This window comes from Notothenia rossii (genome assembly GCF_949606895.1).
Source record: "Notothenia rossii genome assembly, chromosome: 9".
NCBI classification, from domain to species: Eukaryota; Metazoa; Chordata; class Actinopteri; order Perciformes; family Nototheniidae; genus Notothenia; species Notothenia rossii.
Genome location: NC_136907.1, coordinates 35,702,488 through 35,720,271, shown reverse-complemented (window position 1 = coordinate 35,720,271; position 17,784 = coordinate 35,702,488). Strand labels below are relative to the sequence as shown.

At 40.7% G+C, this 17,784-nt stretch overlaps 1 protein-coding gene across 1 annotated transcript in view; it reads right to left on the bottom strand.

The window, feature by feature from the left end:
- Positions 1-17,784, bottom strand: part of cblb (Cbl proto-oncogene B, E3 ubiquitin protein ligase) — a gene marked incomplete at its 3' end in the record, with an annotated part of 107,396 nt that overhangs the window by 52,808 nt on the left and 36,804 nt on the right. The window contains exons 5-9 of the mRNA XM_079650960.1: positions 16,966-17,122; positions 14,561-14,682; positions 12,419-12,556; positions 11,265-11,352; positions 10,750-10,881 (exon numbers count right to left, since the gene is read on the bottom strand). Of these exons, the coding sequence (XP_079507086.1) occupies positions 10,750-10,881; positions 11,265-11,352; positions 12,419-12,556; positions 14,561-14,682; positions 16,966-17,122 (637 nt within the window). The remainder of the gene's footprint in view (positions 1-10,749; positions 10,882-11,264; positions 11,353-12,418; positions 12,557-14,560; positions 14,683-16,965; positions 17,123-17,784) is intronic.

Below are 17,784 nucleotides of genomic sequence, written 5' to 3'. Positions count from 1 at the left end.
CTCCACCACTCGCAAAAAGTTCAGACCGAGCCAAAGCTATTACAAACGCCAAATATCCTTATGTTGCCATGTTAGCAAAGCGCTACCTGGCTGTATCTGCTATCTCTGTCCCTAGCGAGAGGGTGTTCTCCACAGCAGGAGACATTGTTAGTGCCAGCAGATCTGCCCTTTCGGCAAGCAATGTGGACAAGTTAATTTTTCTTTAAAAAAACATGAAAATACAATGACAAGCAAGTCATAATGTCAAACTGGCTGCTTAGGTACTAGTACAGTACAGTTCAAATACAGATTATTTCAGTTCATCGAAATGCTGCACCTTAATGTTTATTTTATTATATTTTGTATTTATTTGAGTGAATATTCACAGTTTAATAATAATTAAAAACCCAAAACTAATAGTTTATGTTTTGTGAGTACTAGTACAGTAAAGTTCAAATACAGATTATTTCAGTTCATCGAAATGCTGCACCTTAATGTTTATTTTATTATATTTTGTATTTATTTGAGTGAATACATTATTCGCAGTTTAATAATAATAAAAAAAAAAAAAAAATGTTTTATGTTTTGTGATAATTTGTTCTGCTGTACCGAAAACGTACCTAACCAAACGGTGACCTAAAAACCAAGGTACGTACCGAACCGAAATGTTTGTGAACCGTTACACCCCTAGTAACTTCCTAATGTAATATATAACTCCTATGAAAATGTTCAAAAAGTGCTCAAACTTCACATGTGTGCTAGCAGTCCAGCCGTGAAGACATCTACGGGACATTTTTGAGATTTCTTCAAATGCCGTTGCCATGGCAACACAATGCTCACCATGAAACATGGTTTTCTCATAACTTCAGTGAAAATGCTCGAAATGGCCCAAAATTTCACAGGTTTGGTAACGATGCAGCCATCAACACATCTAAGCGTATTATGAGGTGTCATTAAATGCCGTTGCCATGGCGACAGATAATTCACCATCATGTTAGTTTACAGTTTACAGCATTCGCACGCATTTTCTGCAGGAAATGCATTTTCTAGTTTTCCTCTAATGATCTGGTGAGCGTGGCTCATCTTTCTGTTGGGTTTGAGAACATGAAGAATCACTTAGGCCAGGGGTGGCCAACCCGCGGCTCTCGAGCCGCATGCGGCTCTTTGCCTAGTTTCATGCGGCTCTTCAGTTCATATCGAGTTGTATTTGTGTGAGTTTGGGGGAGAGACACTGACTCCTGACTAGTGTTGCACGGTGTACCAATACTTAAAAGGTATACCGCGATACCCTGCCGTTAAAAACGTTACGATTCCGAGGTTTCATTAGTATCGGTACTTTAAGAATGACGGGGGAAAGTACTCCGGTGAGAATGCGCCGTTTTAATAAGAGCCGTGTGTGTTCAGCGCTCGGCTTCCAATCCCTGCACTGCAGCCATGCCTGCAGTCCCACCCCTCTCAAGCACGCTCAAGTGCCTCCCCTCTCTCGTGCACGCGCTAGCTGCCAGAGCATGTGAAAAAACGAGAAGCATGGCTGCAAGTGGGAGTGCAACTGCAGCTGCGCATCGGCTTGTTGACAAAAAAGATGCCAGAAGCGAAATGTTGATGTATTTTAGCTACATTATATCTCTGAGAGTGAGGGCAAGCCTACGGACACCACGAGGCCTGTCTGTAAGAAATGTATTAATTGTATTTAATATGAATTATTGTCATTTCTTTTATTTATTGTTCTCATTGTTTAAAAGTTTGTGTTATGGTTCTGGTGTGAAATAAAGCACACTAATTACATTTAAGACTGTTTCCCTTTTTTTAAGAAAAGTATCGAAAAATAATCGGAATCTTAATTCTTGACTTGGTATCGAAACCAAAATGTTGGTATCGTGACAACACTACTCCTGACAGTTAAACCTGATATTTAGTAGGTCTGTTAAGTATTGAATGCTGATCATTCTGACGTAATTTGGCCGGTCAAAGTTGTTTGGGCTCGGATAAAATCGCTACGTTACTTAAGTCCCGTGTTACTTTCGTCCCGTGTTACTTTCGTCCCGGCTCTCCCTACGTGTGTATGTGTGGTGTCTGGTTTCAGTATGAGAGGATGACGCGTCTAATTTTGATGTGGCCCAAGAGCCAATCACAATAATACCTGAATGCAGAGAACCAATCACCTTTGAGGGGGGGGAGGGAAACGTAAATCATTGATTAAACACTATCCAGCGTTTCCCCTACCATTGTCTTGGAGGGGCGCAAACGGAGCCCCGCCCCCCCCCCCTGAAATTCAAGGTGTTTAAAAAATATATATTATTTTTTTTTTTTAAATATATATATAGCACCAAATTGCAAATTATCTATAACTACTGTCACTTTTCACATTGAACATGTGCTCTTTTATTAAATAAACTAAACGCTTTCATTTTAAGTTGTGAGTTTAGTGTTTTTGACCCTAAGAAACTGATGCATTAATCAATAACAATAATCCACAGCTCCTCTCTCTGCTCCAGAGGATTTAAAAAATATATATCCCAATGCCACAAAAATGCATCAGTGACGTGGTTGAAATCTTGTCTCCAGAAAACAAAAAACTGAAACAAGCGGTATCAGTGACTGTGTGGTTGATGTGGCTCTTTGCAGTAAGATAGAAAAAATGTGGCTCTTAACCAAGCGGCAAACTCTGTGGAAGAGCCGGGACGCCAATACGGAAGTGGCACACACTGCAGTTCATATATTGGCCGATAGGGACTGACTGCAGAAAGGAGCAATTTCCATAGACCCCCATGTTAAAATGCCCAACTTTACAGCAGAAAAAAACATGTTTCTACCCATGGATGCAATAAATATTATTATGAATATAGTTAGATTCCACCTTCATGATTATGGATCTGTGAGTGAATTGTTTTCAAACACGACCCTTTTATTTATATTAGGTCTTAAAGTTTTTGCATAAATTAGGGCGTGGTCACATTGAGTGACGGCTCTGTGAAGTGACTGCTACTGCTAGCTTCTTGTCTCTCTGCTAGCTGCTCCGTGAAGCTAGCTACAGGCACTCTGCCTGTTCAGCTCATCCAGGGAACACAACTTGCCCCCGGCCGTGTTTGTTTGTTCTTCATGCTTATATATCGGACTATTGTGACGGTTGAAACAGACGGTGCATGAATGTGGTTTTGCGGTAAGTGAAATTCAAGTACTTATTTATGTGTTAAGGATTTTAATCAGCTACGTAATTAATGTTACGGCTTGGGTTAGCGTGTAAGCGAGTGGTAGCTACATCGGTGCTAACAATGCTAATAGTAGCCTCCAAGTTAAAATCATAGACTATATTTATAAAGGTTAAAACGAAATAGAAAAGTGTTAAGTGTTAAGTGGGATAATACTGTACAACAAACGGCTTCTGTTTGAGGTTGATAAAATAAGGTCTTCCTTGTAACTTAGAGAGATGATTATTATCAGCCCTGCACATAACTTTGTTGTTCTGGTTTTCAAAAGAGCACCTGGAGATGTTGCTTGGTGCGCATCCTCTGTATCACGATTGTCAACGGGGGGGGGGGGGGCTCTGCATTGCAATGCATTGCATATTACAATTATTAATGTCATGTTTCAAGATGATTACTTAGATATTACAATATGGTTGGTTGAGCTGGAGTTCATTGTTGAGCTTACACGTTAACTCACAGTCATCTGAAGAACGAACCCAAACCTTGTTGTTTTTATGAATTGCATTACCAAATGGGTATCAAATAAACAGTAAGCATTGGTAACACAACTTCCAAAGTTACAGTAAACTAAAAAGGACCCTGACTCGGACAATACACAATCCAACATGTTCAACAGAAGAGAATCAGTTATATTGTTTGTACACATGGTACTTTACATATATCTGTTTGTTTAAGGCAGAGGTGCCCAGTACGTCGACCGCGGTCGACCGGTCGACCGCGGGGGCAATGCTGGTAGATCGCGAGTCATTCATAAATTTAAAAAAATCCAGCTCCGTTAAAATAGACAAAACAGGTTTTGATCCCTCCTCCTTTGGCCTCCCTGCCACTTAATTCAGGAGTTGACTTGATTGACAGAAAAAGCGACCTATTGCTTTCCAGTCTGTTAACACAGAATGCAAAGCGATACAAAATCAGTCAAGTGCCGGGAGAGACAAACAACAAAATGAGTGCGGGAACGAGCAAAAAGCTAAAGACATACCACTTCCACACAGAATGGGAGGGAGAATCTTTTTTTGTGATGTCACATTCAAAGGTTATTTGCCTTATTTGTAAAGCAAGCGTCGCTCTGCCAAAGAAAGGTAACGTGGAGAGGCATTATCGGAGTGTTCACAAGGCATATGACAGCGACTTCCCTCCGAGTAGCGAGTTGAGAAAGAGAAAGGTCATGTATTATTGCTACACAAACATTATCTCTTAGTCTTAGTGTCGCCAACTCGTTTCTAACATGCAAAAAGACAAACAAATGCGTCTATGGTCGGTGTATTTTCTATCTTTCCAATCCAGAAGAGATCTCTCTCTCCCCCGTCTGTTTGCAAGGGGGCGGGGCAGTTTACACACACGCATCTGCTACATGCAGCAACACACGGAGGAGATGGTGGAGAGAAGCGCTCCAAGGTGTGGTTACATGTTACCCGTCTTGAGGTGGACAATGCTCGTCACCAAAAGTGTTTAGCATGTAAGGGCGGTAACACGAGCAATTTGTCTAAACATTTAGCAAAAGTGCACCACATTCAGACGGAGGAATGCACCGGGTTCGACTGTCTTTCGAGTAGCTCTGTAGCCCCATCCATGAGTAACGTTTCCACGTCAGGTGTTATGTATGCTAGCAGCAACACACGGAGTTAACTACATTATACAAACATGGGTTAATGATTAGAGGTAACTGAGTTATTTATTTTGTTAAAGTTTCAGCTATTCTGTTTACAGTTCTGTCATCTCATTATTTAATACGATTTGTTAAAACATTGTTGTTTCTTTTGATGTGAAATATTATTTATTTAATTCAAATAAAAAGCAATGTTAATTTTGTTCACAAAAGTTAATTTAATAATATATGTATTTTTGAATCAAGTATTCATCTTTATTGTCTTCATTGTTAGTTTCCACATGCCTAAAACAACCTCAAACTAAATCTAAAAGTTGATGGCTAAATAAGAGCGTTTGAGAAATTGTGCAAGGCACACAGTAGTAGTCCGAATAGTCGATTAATCGTTTCATTAATCTATAGATTAATCGATAATCAAATTAGTCGTTTGTTGCAGCCCTATTGTAGTTATCCCATGTAAAAATAAAACGTGTTATTCAGCAACCCTTGCAATTTGGGTTTTTATTTTTGGTTGGTAGACCTCGGTTAGCTGGTCATTTCAAAAGTAGCTCACCAGCCAAAAAAGTGTGGGCACCCCTGGTTTAAGGTGTCCAGGTTTCCAGGCTGGACCAGAGAGTGAGAGACATAAGTCGACTCCTCACAGCAGTGAACTTCAGCTCAGGTACAAAGACTCTTTTTTTCATACTGTACAAAGAATCAAGAAAGATATTGGTTTAAATAAATGAAGTATTGACTTTAATACACTGATATACATTCCATTAAACAATACTAAATACTAGATCACCTACACATCAGTTAAGTTGAGGGTTTTTTCCATGCAAAAAGTTACATTTAGATGTTAACAAGCAATATGATTTTGTCAGCTTTCTAATTTAATGTATTAAAGGCAAAGATATTTAACACATAGTGAGAACTGCTACTATTTATTTCTCAATATTATGGTCACTGTAAAAAACGTGGTAAAAGTTATTCTTTCAGTAAGACAACAGAGCAAGCTTCTACAGTTGCACTACGTTTTGATAACAGTTAAATATTATTTTGATAATAACATATATTTCAATGTTGATGAACTTCATACTTTTCATTCATTATCTGATTGTCTTTGTAGCTCACTGTTGAAATAAAAAAAAACATTACAATTACAAAATAATTATATCTACAGCCCCTAAACGCACAAACACACCGCTTTCATAAATAACACACTTGTTCTGCAATAATATGTTTTGTTTCCTGTAATTTTTGTTTACAGGAAAAGACATGCCTGAAAGACACGACATGTTCTCCTTCTCTGAGGGTCAAGAAGAACATCCAAGAGGAAAATTAAAAGCTGATGCTATGAGATTTTAAGACCAGTACACTAAGAAACTACTTTTATTGTAAAAACAGCTGATCGAATGCACCTATTTCCACATCTACACTCCATCAGCTGATTATTTCTATTTGCCTCGCTTTATGAGCTTCACATCACTTGTGCCTTGTACCGCAGAGTTTGCAACATCACAAATAAATGGGGCCAATCTTCAGTAAGAATAATGGACAAAAGGAGTGCAAATACAATTTATTGAAATGTGAACCAAAACTTAATCAAACATGTTTTAAATAAAAAGCACATATGGACAGAAGGTGTAAACCTATTAAATGTATAAGTAAACACATTTAGTCAAATAAAGTGACAGACTAGGCCTGTGCAGTTGGTATCAGCTTTGCCCAGCATGGGCTCCTCAATCAGGCCTGGACCTCCTCACAGAGGAAAGACCCTCAGTCCTCTCCAAACCAACAGACAGGACGTCCATCACACAGAGGTTTCTCCCTGAAGTCTCTTCAGCTTTCTGGACACCACGCTGTCTCAATCCGTCCACACTGAATATGAGAGGGGGAAAATGAAAATAACAAATGCTTTAGACAATAAGAAACATAAAGTGGACTGTTGAGTTGCTCAATTTTTTTAGATTGTCAATACTATTACTGTATAACTAATATATCAGGTTAAGAGGCACATTCAAATAAAGATTGGTCTTTAAATACATGTTGTCTTTTGAATTGTTTGTCTAAAGTCAAGGATCTAGAACTGTTACTTAGTTTTAATGATACAGTTGGGTTATTATGCTGTTTGGAGGACGCCTCACAGGTAAGAGCACTAACTAGCTACCATCACATGTACCTTAGCTTGACTTAAATGTATTAAACGTATAGTTAAGTGATATCAACATATAAATAACTAATGTCATGCAAACATATTAATATTTGCTTGATTCCAGTGTTGAATTTAGCACAATTGCATACAAATGTTAAGGGATTTTAAGATTCTGAAGTATTATGCTAAAAACTCATTAACTTAGATTATTATTTATAGTTTTGCTGAATAGTTTCATGTCCGCTTACCTTAGAAACGTAAAATGTCACGGCAGTGTGCAGATGTGGAGCATGTTAGCTTAGCTTGGTAGCTTCAGCTAGCTCTGGAACTTTCAGCTCGGTGGCAGGAGGTCCCGCCTCCGCCTCGTTGCCCTTATTTGGAGCAGGCTGGAGAAGGCGGGAGTTGAACTCTGACGTCACTGTCGAGCCGTTAGTGGCCGACTCCGCCTACTAAGGGCTTCTTGGCAACTCTGCATAATCCTATGGGTGACGTCACGGACCCTACGTCCATTTATATATACAGTCTATGCTCTTAACCTCTGACTGGTTGGCCACCCCTGACTTAGGCCGTCAACAGGAAGGCTGTTCCAACACACAGCTGGGACACACATGGGAAGGCTATAGCCGCATTCACACCGCAAGACTTTCCCTGGTACTTTGGTTCTTTAGTTCCGTTAGTACCAATAATGTTGCATTCACACCGTCGGGACTACTCAGTGCCGGGAACTCTTTGTTAGGCAGCCATTTTTTTCCTCGCTACAAAACCACAAAACCTCCGCCAGATCGTCAAGTATCAGCCGTATCTCGCGTCTCCCCTCCGGTACACAGCACTGTAGTGTGGAGTTGCATTAGGTAACGTGAGATACGGCTGATACTTGCGCATTAGTTTCTGTTATGGATCAGTATCAACAGTCCTGCCAGTAACGTTACTATATTATCAATGCTACTTTAGTTATAGCCTGATATATGATAGCTAACTTTACAATGTTGTGATGTGACGTTAGCTAACATTCTGTAGATAACGCCGGTCACTCACCAAGATAGCTGCCCATTTCTCCACTGGTTCTCCTCACACCACAGCTCAATTTCTCTCCGATGGCCGTTATTTCTTCTAATCCTTGGCTGCTCCTGGTCTCTTGGACGCCTAGCAATAATTATAAGGTTGTGGTCCGTCATATGCATTTGAATATTCATGTTCAACTTCTTCTGTGTCGAAACTAGCATTGGGATCCATGTTTATTAATACGTTACACTGGCCGCTCTCCCCCTTGTGTCCCCCGTGTTACGTCACACGCGGGAGGTCACTTTCCGAGGCTTTTTTATGCGGAAGTGAACATTTCTTACAAAAACGACGCCAGATGTCACTGTAGTGTATATTTCTGTATATCTTTTTGAAAATCTAGTGTATTCATCATTTTCCTACACATTTATTCACAGGTGTCTTTAACCTGGAAGTTGCTCTTTAATGTCCTTTTCCAAAATCAGCCTGAGGGGGTAATATATAATAAATACATAAAGATAAAGTCCATTATTATAATGGGGTATTTTATTTGTAAATTACCCTTATAACCCAGCCTCATGGTGCACATGATTCTTTGCTTGGACATTTTGTTGGTTTGAGTCATTTGAGCTCGGATTCTAGTAGGGACATAAAGTAACACGTATATGAACTTCATGTTGGTGAAGTTGATGCTGAATTCACTATTTAGTAGATAATCATGTGACACTTTATCTTTGCACTACGGTCTGTCTGCTGAGCCTACCTATTATATATATATATATATATCATGTGCAGCGGGTGGGCTTCATACCCCCTCCCCCGTGTAGTTCTTCTTCTCTCGTTTTTTTTTTTGTACTCGCCGTGAAGTGGTTTTGCGGCCTGCCAGTAAACCCAGAGAAGAAGAAAACGAAGTGACGTCAGTGTAATCTTGCCTCAGGGAAAGTACTGCGGTGTGAATGCGATTGGCACTAGCCCCCTGGCGGATTCAGTGCCGTGGTACTTTAGTGCCGGCACTAAAGTACGGCAAGTCCTGCGGTGTGAAAGCGGCTTATGTGCTGCACTATTGCCCTATGTCTTACTCTCATGTCCCCGACTCATGAAAGGACTCGGGTTGGTTGACAGGACACATGTTTGTGCATATATTCGTCAGGGAAAACTGTTCTGTGACTTTACAACATTCATTGGCTACATGTACATATTCCACATGGCAGCCTCTGTCATAAAGGGTTCATAAATAAGAGGTTAAAAGGGTCTACAGTCAAAGGCAAACAGTTTATTAGAGAACAAAGCTGAGTTTGTGGTGGCCATATGGTTGGGACTTGGTAGGGGCAGCACCAAAGGCATGTTTGAAACTGAATCATAATGGGTAGGAGGAGAGGGGTATGAAAAGGAGGGGAACCATGATGAGGAAAAAGGTGAGATAAGAAACAATACAATACATTGATATTTTTGAACTGTTCGCTACATTAACACATCCAGTAGACAGAGTGTGAGCCACATTAAAAAAAATTGAATTAATTCAAACGTTATTTATTAGCTCTGGATTGCTCTTTACCATCGCTGCTCAAAGCTCCAGAAACCTGCTAATGAACATATGCTGATGATAATTTACAACTACTGTTAACAGTGTTACTGTGGCAGAAAAATATACTGAAGATTGTGCACCTGCCAGCTGTCATCCTATCCATTGTTGAATAAAGGTACTGATTGGAGCAGCTTTTAACATCGTCCACATCACCCTGTGGCCTTACTGTTCCTTTCTAAGGCACTAAGTCTTGACACAATCATTAGTAAGCTACACAAAGCTTATCATTTAATGAAATATACAGTCTTGTGAATATAAGACAGACTGAGAATCACCCAGCGAGTCCTAGCGCCATTGAGTCAGGGTAAAACTAAGATCTAAAACTAGGACACACTCTTATGTACTCCTCTGAGAGATCAAAAACTAACAGGATGTGGAATTACATGGAGCACGAGCCAGCTGGGACTTAGGAGTCAGCGTCTGAGCCCAGCTGACTCATACAGAGAGAGGGAAGATATGGAACCGAAACAAGACCTTACCGGGTTCCCTCTCTCTCTGACTCACAGTTTCACTAATGTGGAGGAAAATACTTCACTGCTGAAGCACTCATATATTCACACACACTGGTATACGTCACTCAGTCACTGGCTGAGATTGTGGAAGAAGGCAGGGTCATGTTGAGTTTTCATAACAGGAAGTATGACGAACACAGTTATTTTGGGTGCTGCCAGGCCCACGCTCCACATAGCCCAAGACGGGCTCTGGAAACACTGGGCTTTAAACTGAAAGCTATGTGCAAAGTAAAGTCACCCAAAGCTTTCCAACACTGCAGCAGGAATATTTCAGAGACGTGGTCAGATCACCACTGGCTACGCTCCAAAAGCTGCTCAAACACTTACATCAGGGTCCAGTTGTTTATGTCAGGGACAATTGAACGTAAATTGAGTGGACCATAGATCCCAATGTAACAAACACTTTTATCTCCGTAAAAATGTATTAATTATTTGTTGTGACAAAAAATTATCCGGGGGAACTAGCCCAAAAAATGTCTATGGACATAGCAGTAATGTCTTAGTAGGTCACTACAAACAGGCAAACTTCTGATGCACAACAACCATCCACAGCAGTGTGCTCAGTGTAGACATGACACAGAGCCAGAGCTGATGATGTGCAGATTCTGGCATTAACCCACAATGGCCCTTGTATGTGAGATAGCAGCAGCACTCGACCAACGAAACTTGTGCCCCATGTTCAGAGATTTGATTTTGAAAAGTTTATGCAATAAGGTTGATCACGATACCTGCCAAGCTGTAAGACAGGAAGTACACATGAGGTGACCGCAGGGTTCGATCTTGATGTCTTTGTCGTTCTCAGCGCAGATCTTACACAACTGGAAGGTGGAGCCCATTTCACAGTACAGCTCATACTGCTCCTGTTTGGACAGAGCAAACTCCGGTTATTCATTCAATTATTCATTTATCAAACCAAAGAAGAGTAGACACAAATGTAGTATACAGCCACTACATGCGTCCATAAACCTTATGTTCATATTGTATTATAGATGCTTTCCGGAACAGAACGCCAATTTGTTTTACATTACGAAATATTTGGTCAAGTTCAGTGAGTTATCATTGAACATTTTACACACTTAGATGTCATCAGGTAGTCTGCATCTTCATGATGTATGCTAGCTTTCTATGGATAAGAAATTCCATGACTAGTAGGAACCATGAACATTACTCCGCTTATCTAGAGGAAACATGTTTCCACACGCTCACACGCACGCACACAAACAAACAAACACACTAAACCCACTTGTGTCACTTTGATGTGATCATGAGGCGTTGGCTCACATAAACCAGTAAGGTCAGGATTGTAACTGCGACCATCAGGGAACAAGTAGCTGCGAATGAGAAGAAACGTTCAAACAAGCTAAGGTTACAAACAAACAGATATTGGCTCTAAACATTTGGATCAAAGACATGTTTTGGGAATTACAGAAAGTAAGGTAGCTAAATCCAGAGCACAACGGAGGAAGCTAAAAGACAATATCACTAGGTTTAATTAAACTGTAGCCCAATTTTGACAACGTCTGGGATAAATGTGCCCACATTTTTAAATAGAAAAGGCTCTATCCTCATATCAAACCTGTTGGAAAGTGTTTCACTGACACATTTATGTGAAATGTGATGTTGGCCAGATGATCTGCCCTGACATTTCACCAATGTTTAGTTTATTTACATTTCTTCTTGTGCAAAGAACAGGAATTCAACACTGTGTTTGTTTTGTTTTCTCGAGTGCTTTCATGTCTAGCATGAATGGACTAACTACACCAGCATTTCTAATGCAACCCTGTGCAAATTCCATTCTTGTAAATGATGAAGAAAGAATACTTCAAATGAGTGATAGTAGAACTACAAGCAGAAATAGGAGCACTTGTTTTCATTGTTTTACTTGAAATGTGTTACAGAATATGTCTAAATATATATATATATAAATATGTATATGTATACATACATTAAAATACAATATAGCCAAAAGCAATCATTACAGAGCTGAGCAGTAACTATTTTCTAATTCAACCCACAATGATTGAAATGTAACAGAGGCACTGACGGGAAGTGAACTTCCCCCAGAGTTTCACTGGGTCTCCGTGGTTGATCAAAAACAGATGTCATTAAAATAGCCCCCACTCCCCAGTTACAGAGGACTGCATAAAAAGCCTCAACCAGCTGCTACTACGGTGATCCAAATGCTCACACTAAAGGGAGGGAAGCCTGTCAGATTACCAGGTGTGACAGGAACAGCTATTTCATAGAGGAACTTGATTTCACTTAAGAACCTTCAAGAGGCACTATGAGAGTGAAACATTTAGGAAATCAGATGAGACTAATGGAGACGCAGGTGATCGTTGCTCATACACAGCGGAGAGCTAAAGAGGGAGAGAGTGTGTGTGATAGGTGGCATACAAGCACTCCCTGTAGCCCTCGATGAGAGCCTGGAACAGCGGCTTGTTGTGGGGGATGGTCTGCAGTATGTTGCCATCATTGGTCACGTAGCCGATGGCCCACTGACCCAGCCGAGTGCAGCTCAGTCTGAAGATGTAACTGTTAGAGAGGACCCAAGGTTGGTCAGACACAAGCTGGAAACCAAAACAACAAAACCCAACCGATCTCAGAATACCGAGTTCCCAGTGAAATCAGCTTATGATAAAAACAATCTATGTTTTTAAAGAAATGTAAACACTATAACATCCTTATCAAACATTGACTAGTCCTAAATTAACTACCGTAATTTTCGGACTATAAGGCGCACCTGAATATAAGCCGCAGCAGCTAAATTGAATGATGTGTACATATATAAGCCGCACTGGACTATAAGCCGCAGGTGTTTTAATGTTTAATTACCATATGTAAGGATTCGTGCACAGAGGGGATTGTCGGGAAAGAGATGGCTCTTTGAGGAAGCTCCCATTTATTAACATTTCAACAAACAAGTTGCATATTTGCATAACGTATTCAAGTGTTACCATTTAGTGCAATAGTAGCTACAGAACATGTACTGTGCTGTGTAAAATGTACTGTATCACATAGCGTTTCAGACACACAAACTTTTCAACTTTCAAACTTAAACGGTGCGCTCCCAGCGCACGTACCGGCAGTGATCTAAAGCAGTGGTTTTCAACCAGTGGTACGGGGACAAACTGTCTCGCTCTCGTAATGTCTGTCTGTCTTGCTCTCGTTCTGTCTCTCGTAACACTCTCGGTTCCACTTTTACTTTTGCGCGCTACCTGTCTAACTCTTTTCCGGCCTCCAGATTTTCCTGCTGGAGCCCGCCGCTTAAAGGTGGGGGGCGCGGACGGGCCATAGAGCCCATAGAGTTAAAGGTGGTGGACTGTAACCTGTAAAATCCATAGATTTAGGAGGTCCCCTAGTGGCCGTTAGCTGTAAAAATCCATAGATTAGCCGCACCGGAAAATTATAGTCGGAAAATTACGGTAATTGTATCAATCAGGGTAAAGCATAGAGTTTCCATTGTTTTACATCACCTGCATACCAACATATAGTTATGAAAAAACCCTATTCTAAATCAAGTTATTATACAATCATTCAAATAATGACTTTGGCTGAATTTGCATATCGTTTTTTCAGAGTGCCAGCGTTTTCTTTTAAATTCCCAATGAGGACAGAGCATGCAGCCTAGAGAGAAGCGTCATTTCTCAGAGCGCTTATGGCACTTTTCCACTGGAGGGCCTCGCTCGGCTTAGTACGGTATGGCTAGGCCTTGTTAGGCCAGGCTCACTTTATGCTGCGTTTCCATTACAGTCTAGTAGCTGGGGCGGTAACTATAGTAACACAGTGTAGGCGGAGCCGTGACGTCATCTTCAATGCGAAACACAAAACCAACATCAGCCGTTAGCTGTTAGCCCTCAGAGCTCACAGCTCCTCATATCTGTTCAGAAACTAGACCAAAGTTAAACAAGTACAAACCACAGACTGTCTGTGTCATGGAGAATACAGTCGCTGGTTTATTTATGTCTGTATAGGCCGTTGTTGTGAGTGTGGACGGTTGGAGCATATACTGCGTTAGCTTAGCCGATTTCCATTTATAAAACACGCATTTTAAAAGGTTTTTCGCCTGCCATCTGTCTGCAGACTTGTCAAAGCATTAATTCATGGTTTGTACTAACCGGTATCAGTATGTTGTTACTTCGGCATCATTTTGAAACGTGTATTACAATTAAATCACGATCAAATATGTTCATTTTGTTGTAGTTGCCAGCGATTCTTTAGTTTAGCATACTCAGCCCGGTTGTTGGCCAGGAAAGAACCTCGATTTTGGAGAGCCAGAAAACTGTGAAAAAGTACCTGTTAGCCGGAAATACGCCTAGTGGGAACGCAACCAAAAACGGGCCGGGCGCGCTTAAACCGCGCTGTAGAGGAAATGCGCCATAATTAGACCGCTCAGCATGCAGCCACTCGGAAGGCTTCAAGCTGAATATCTCTGAACTTTACAGAGATGGATTTTTTGATGAAGCGAACTGCTTGCGCTTTTCTGCCAGAAGAAAAAAAAAAAACATTTAAAATACTGTACACACACAGTCACCATACCTGCCAGGCTTGTTGATGTACTTGTGCAGTCTGGCTTTAACTTCATCATAGGTAAGGAAAGCCATGTAGCCGGGGTGCGTCACTGCCAGGAAGTTCCAGTTTCTCAGAATTGATCCCCATGGCTGAAAAACACAATCCAAATGCTGATTTACCTAAAATAATAATATCAACTGCACATTTATTATCCATGCTTAAAGCACAAGTCATTACCAGTCGTGGAAATGGGCCTGAATAAGAGATACATATTAATTTTATAGTATGTTGACACTGAAACTGAATTATTAGGCTGCCGTCAAATGAATACAAATATTAACTGAATAAGAGAGGATTCAGAGTCTGAGGTTCATTATATCTAGCAAGATAAGCATTTCGGGAGCAGCTTGGGCCCTATAGCCAGTAGTGTTTGGATCAATTTAACTAGTTTAGGTTTCCTGCAGAACAAATTAAACAGAGGTCAAAAAAAGAACTAGATAACATTAAAGTATGTTTACTTGACTACTTAGCAGGAAAGACTAAATAGAACTCTAACGGCCCGTCCGCACGGCGGCGTGCGTTGAAGCTTCAACGCTTCTGCCCATTCACTTTGAATGGGGTGACGTCACAATTTGCCGAACTGCATTGTGGGAGCGTTGCTTCGCTTTGCTCGCATTGCTCGCTGCAAAAGTTGAGCAATGTTCAACTTTTGAAGCTTCGGTGGAAGCGTCAGCCAATCAAAACATATGCCAGTACAAGCTCTAGCCAATCAAACCGCTGCTTGTGTGTCCGGGGCGGGAGATTCATGTGATTGGTTGTTGGTCGAGTTTCAGACACGCCCGCCGGCAAGCTTCAATGCAAGCCGCCGTGTGGACGCTGCGTAAGAGAACTCGACATCTGACTACAATCTGCACAGCCAAGCAAAAACAACCAAGCCTCTGCATTTCCTCACCTGCCAGCTTGAATGTTTTTTTTTCTGAATGACAATAACTAAGTTGTCTGAATCCAAAGATTCTGCATTAATATGTAGATATTAAAAAAGAATATTGCCATTGACAGATAAGCTGTTCAAATCAGATGCCTTACTTAAGAGCATAAGCTGTGGGTCATTGTGTTGGGAGGACTTCAGGGAAAGTGGGCCAGTTGACTCAAAGGTAGCGAACACTTTCTCCACCATCCTGCCTGTTAGCTGAAACTCCCCAGGGACAAGGATCGGCTTTCCCTCACTTAGTAGCTGGTTTGGCAGAGGAAATAAAAGCTAATGGGTACTGGAACTGTCACCGGGCTCGACCACTCTGTTCTTGATTTGAGCTGTAAACTGGATAATGGCCCAAAGGAGATCACATGTGCATGAAAGCAGCAGCAATTTAATGACCTACAGCTAGTGAACACATTATGCACACACCACTGAAAAAGCACAGAAACAGCTGTAGTTTTACAATACCTTTCCCAACGGCGAAGATGTCTCCTGAGAGGATTGCAGTACATAATCATGATGAATTGTCATAAAGTTTCCTACTTTCTTCACCCAGTCATTCTCACTTTCATGCTGGCCCTCTGATCCCAGACCTGCCTCCCATCAGGACTCCTCAGCAGCTAATCATAAGGCTGACATCCATATGGATTCCAATTGAATAAAAGACTACACCTGACTAAACTAACCGAAACTATCCACTGTCAGATACTTCTGCTGTCTTCAAACTCAAGCAGTATTTGGAGTAGATCCTAAAAAGTTTGCGCTTAAGTGGACAGTCAGATATTTTCACAATATATCTAGTCCAAGCAGATTTGCAGTAGCACGGTCGCCGCGCTGCAGTCCATGCACCATGAGTGCAAATGTTCCAGAGAAAATGTTAAGGTCTTAAAGAAGTCAAAGGCACATTAAATATGTTTGCCCTAGCTTTGACCAGACGCTAACCAGAGTCTGGCTGGGGGGACTGAGATTTTACAGTTTTCTACAGTGGTACAAAAAAACTTCACACTCAGCACTGCACTTTCTCGGGTTGGCAAAATAATTGAAACTTAGATACACACACATAAAGGTACATCATTATAATATGATACGATCTGATAGGCTTTGCATCTTTTTCTTATGTTAAAACTGCAAGTGGATTGGAACACATGTAATAAAGACACCAACATTTTTAAGCATTGTGTTTCCAGGTTTTCTGTTCCTCCTATTATCATAAAACATTAAAAACAAATTGCAAAGTCAAACATTACAATTAAGAGCCACATTTATATCGGTAATTTGACAGCATATGTCTGGCTTGTTGGAATTGTGCAAAACAAAACAACAAACTAGAGGAACCGCATGCAAATGCACAAACCTTTTATGATCTGAAAACAGTATAAATCACTAGTACAGAGATATGTTATGTGTGTGAAACAATAACATATCAATGTAGGATCCTTAGTTTAGTATGACCAACCTGGAAGAGGCGTGTGAAAATGTCAAACTCAAAGACAGAGATGTAGTCGTTGCAGGTGAGGTCGATGGTGGATTTGAGGGCCATGGCCTCCAGACCCGAGCTGATGGGATGTACTTCATGGAGGCACTGACGGAAGACCTTCCAAGGCACTATTGTCCTACAAAAAAAGTATCAAATAATCATCATAAATCATACCTTGTTAAAGTAAATCTATACCTTGTTAAAGTTAATATTTTGGTCCAGCTTATGACATTATGGTCAAAATGTATTATTACTGTTACTGGGGAAAATAGCAATAGGCTGGACGTGTTATGCTAAACTTTGGTATTGCTACTTGTGTGACGATAATCAAGCTAGAACTTGGGGAAGTGAAACAGAAAAATATATTTGATACATTAAATATTAATAATATTAAAGACGAACAATATTTTACCAACAATTATCAGTTTCCATTAAGAATAAGCATAACAGGGTGGACTTAAATGGACTCTACTTATAGTGCTTTATCAGGTCTTTACGAACCATCAACGCACTTCAACATACTAAGAGTCATTCACCCTTTCACACCTCGTTCATGCAGAGCAGTGCCAAATGCTCTAGGGTTGGCCATCGGGGTAACTCCGGGTTCAGTATCTTGCCTAAGGACACATCCACATGTTGACTGCAGGTACTGGAGGAACGGCCCTTTTGCCAAATGTTCAATTACCAAATGGAGAATATGGTGACTGAAGCGCAGCCTCAATGATCAAACATGCTACTTTGTGACATAGTTAAAAGTTATTGCAGCAACAATTTAACAATCAAATGCCTGATTCTGTG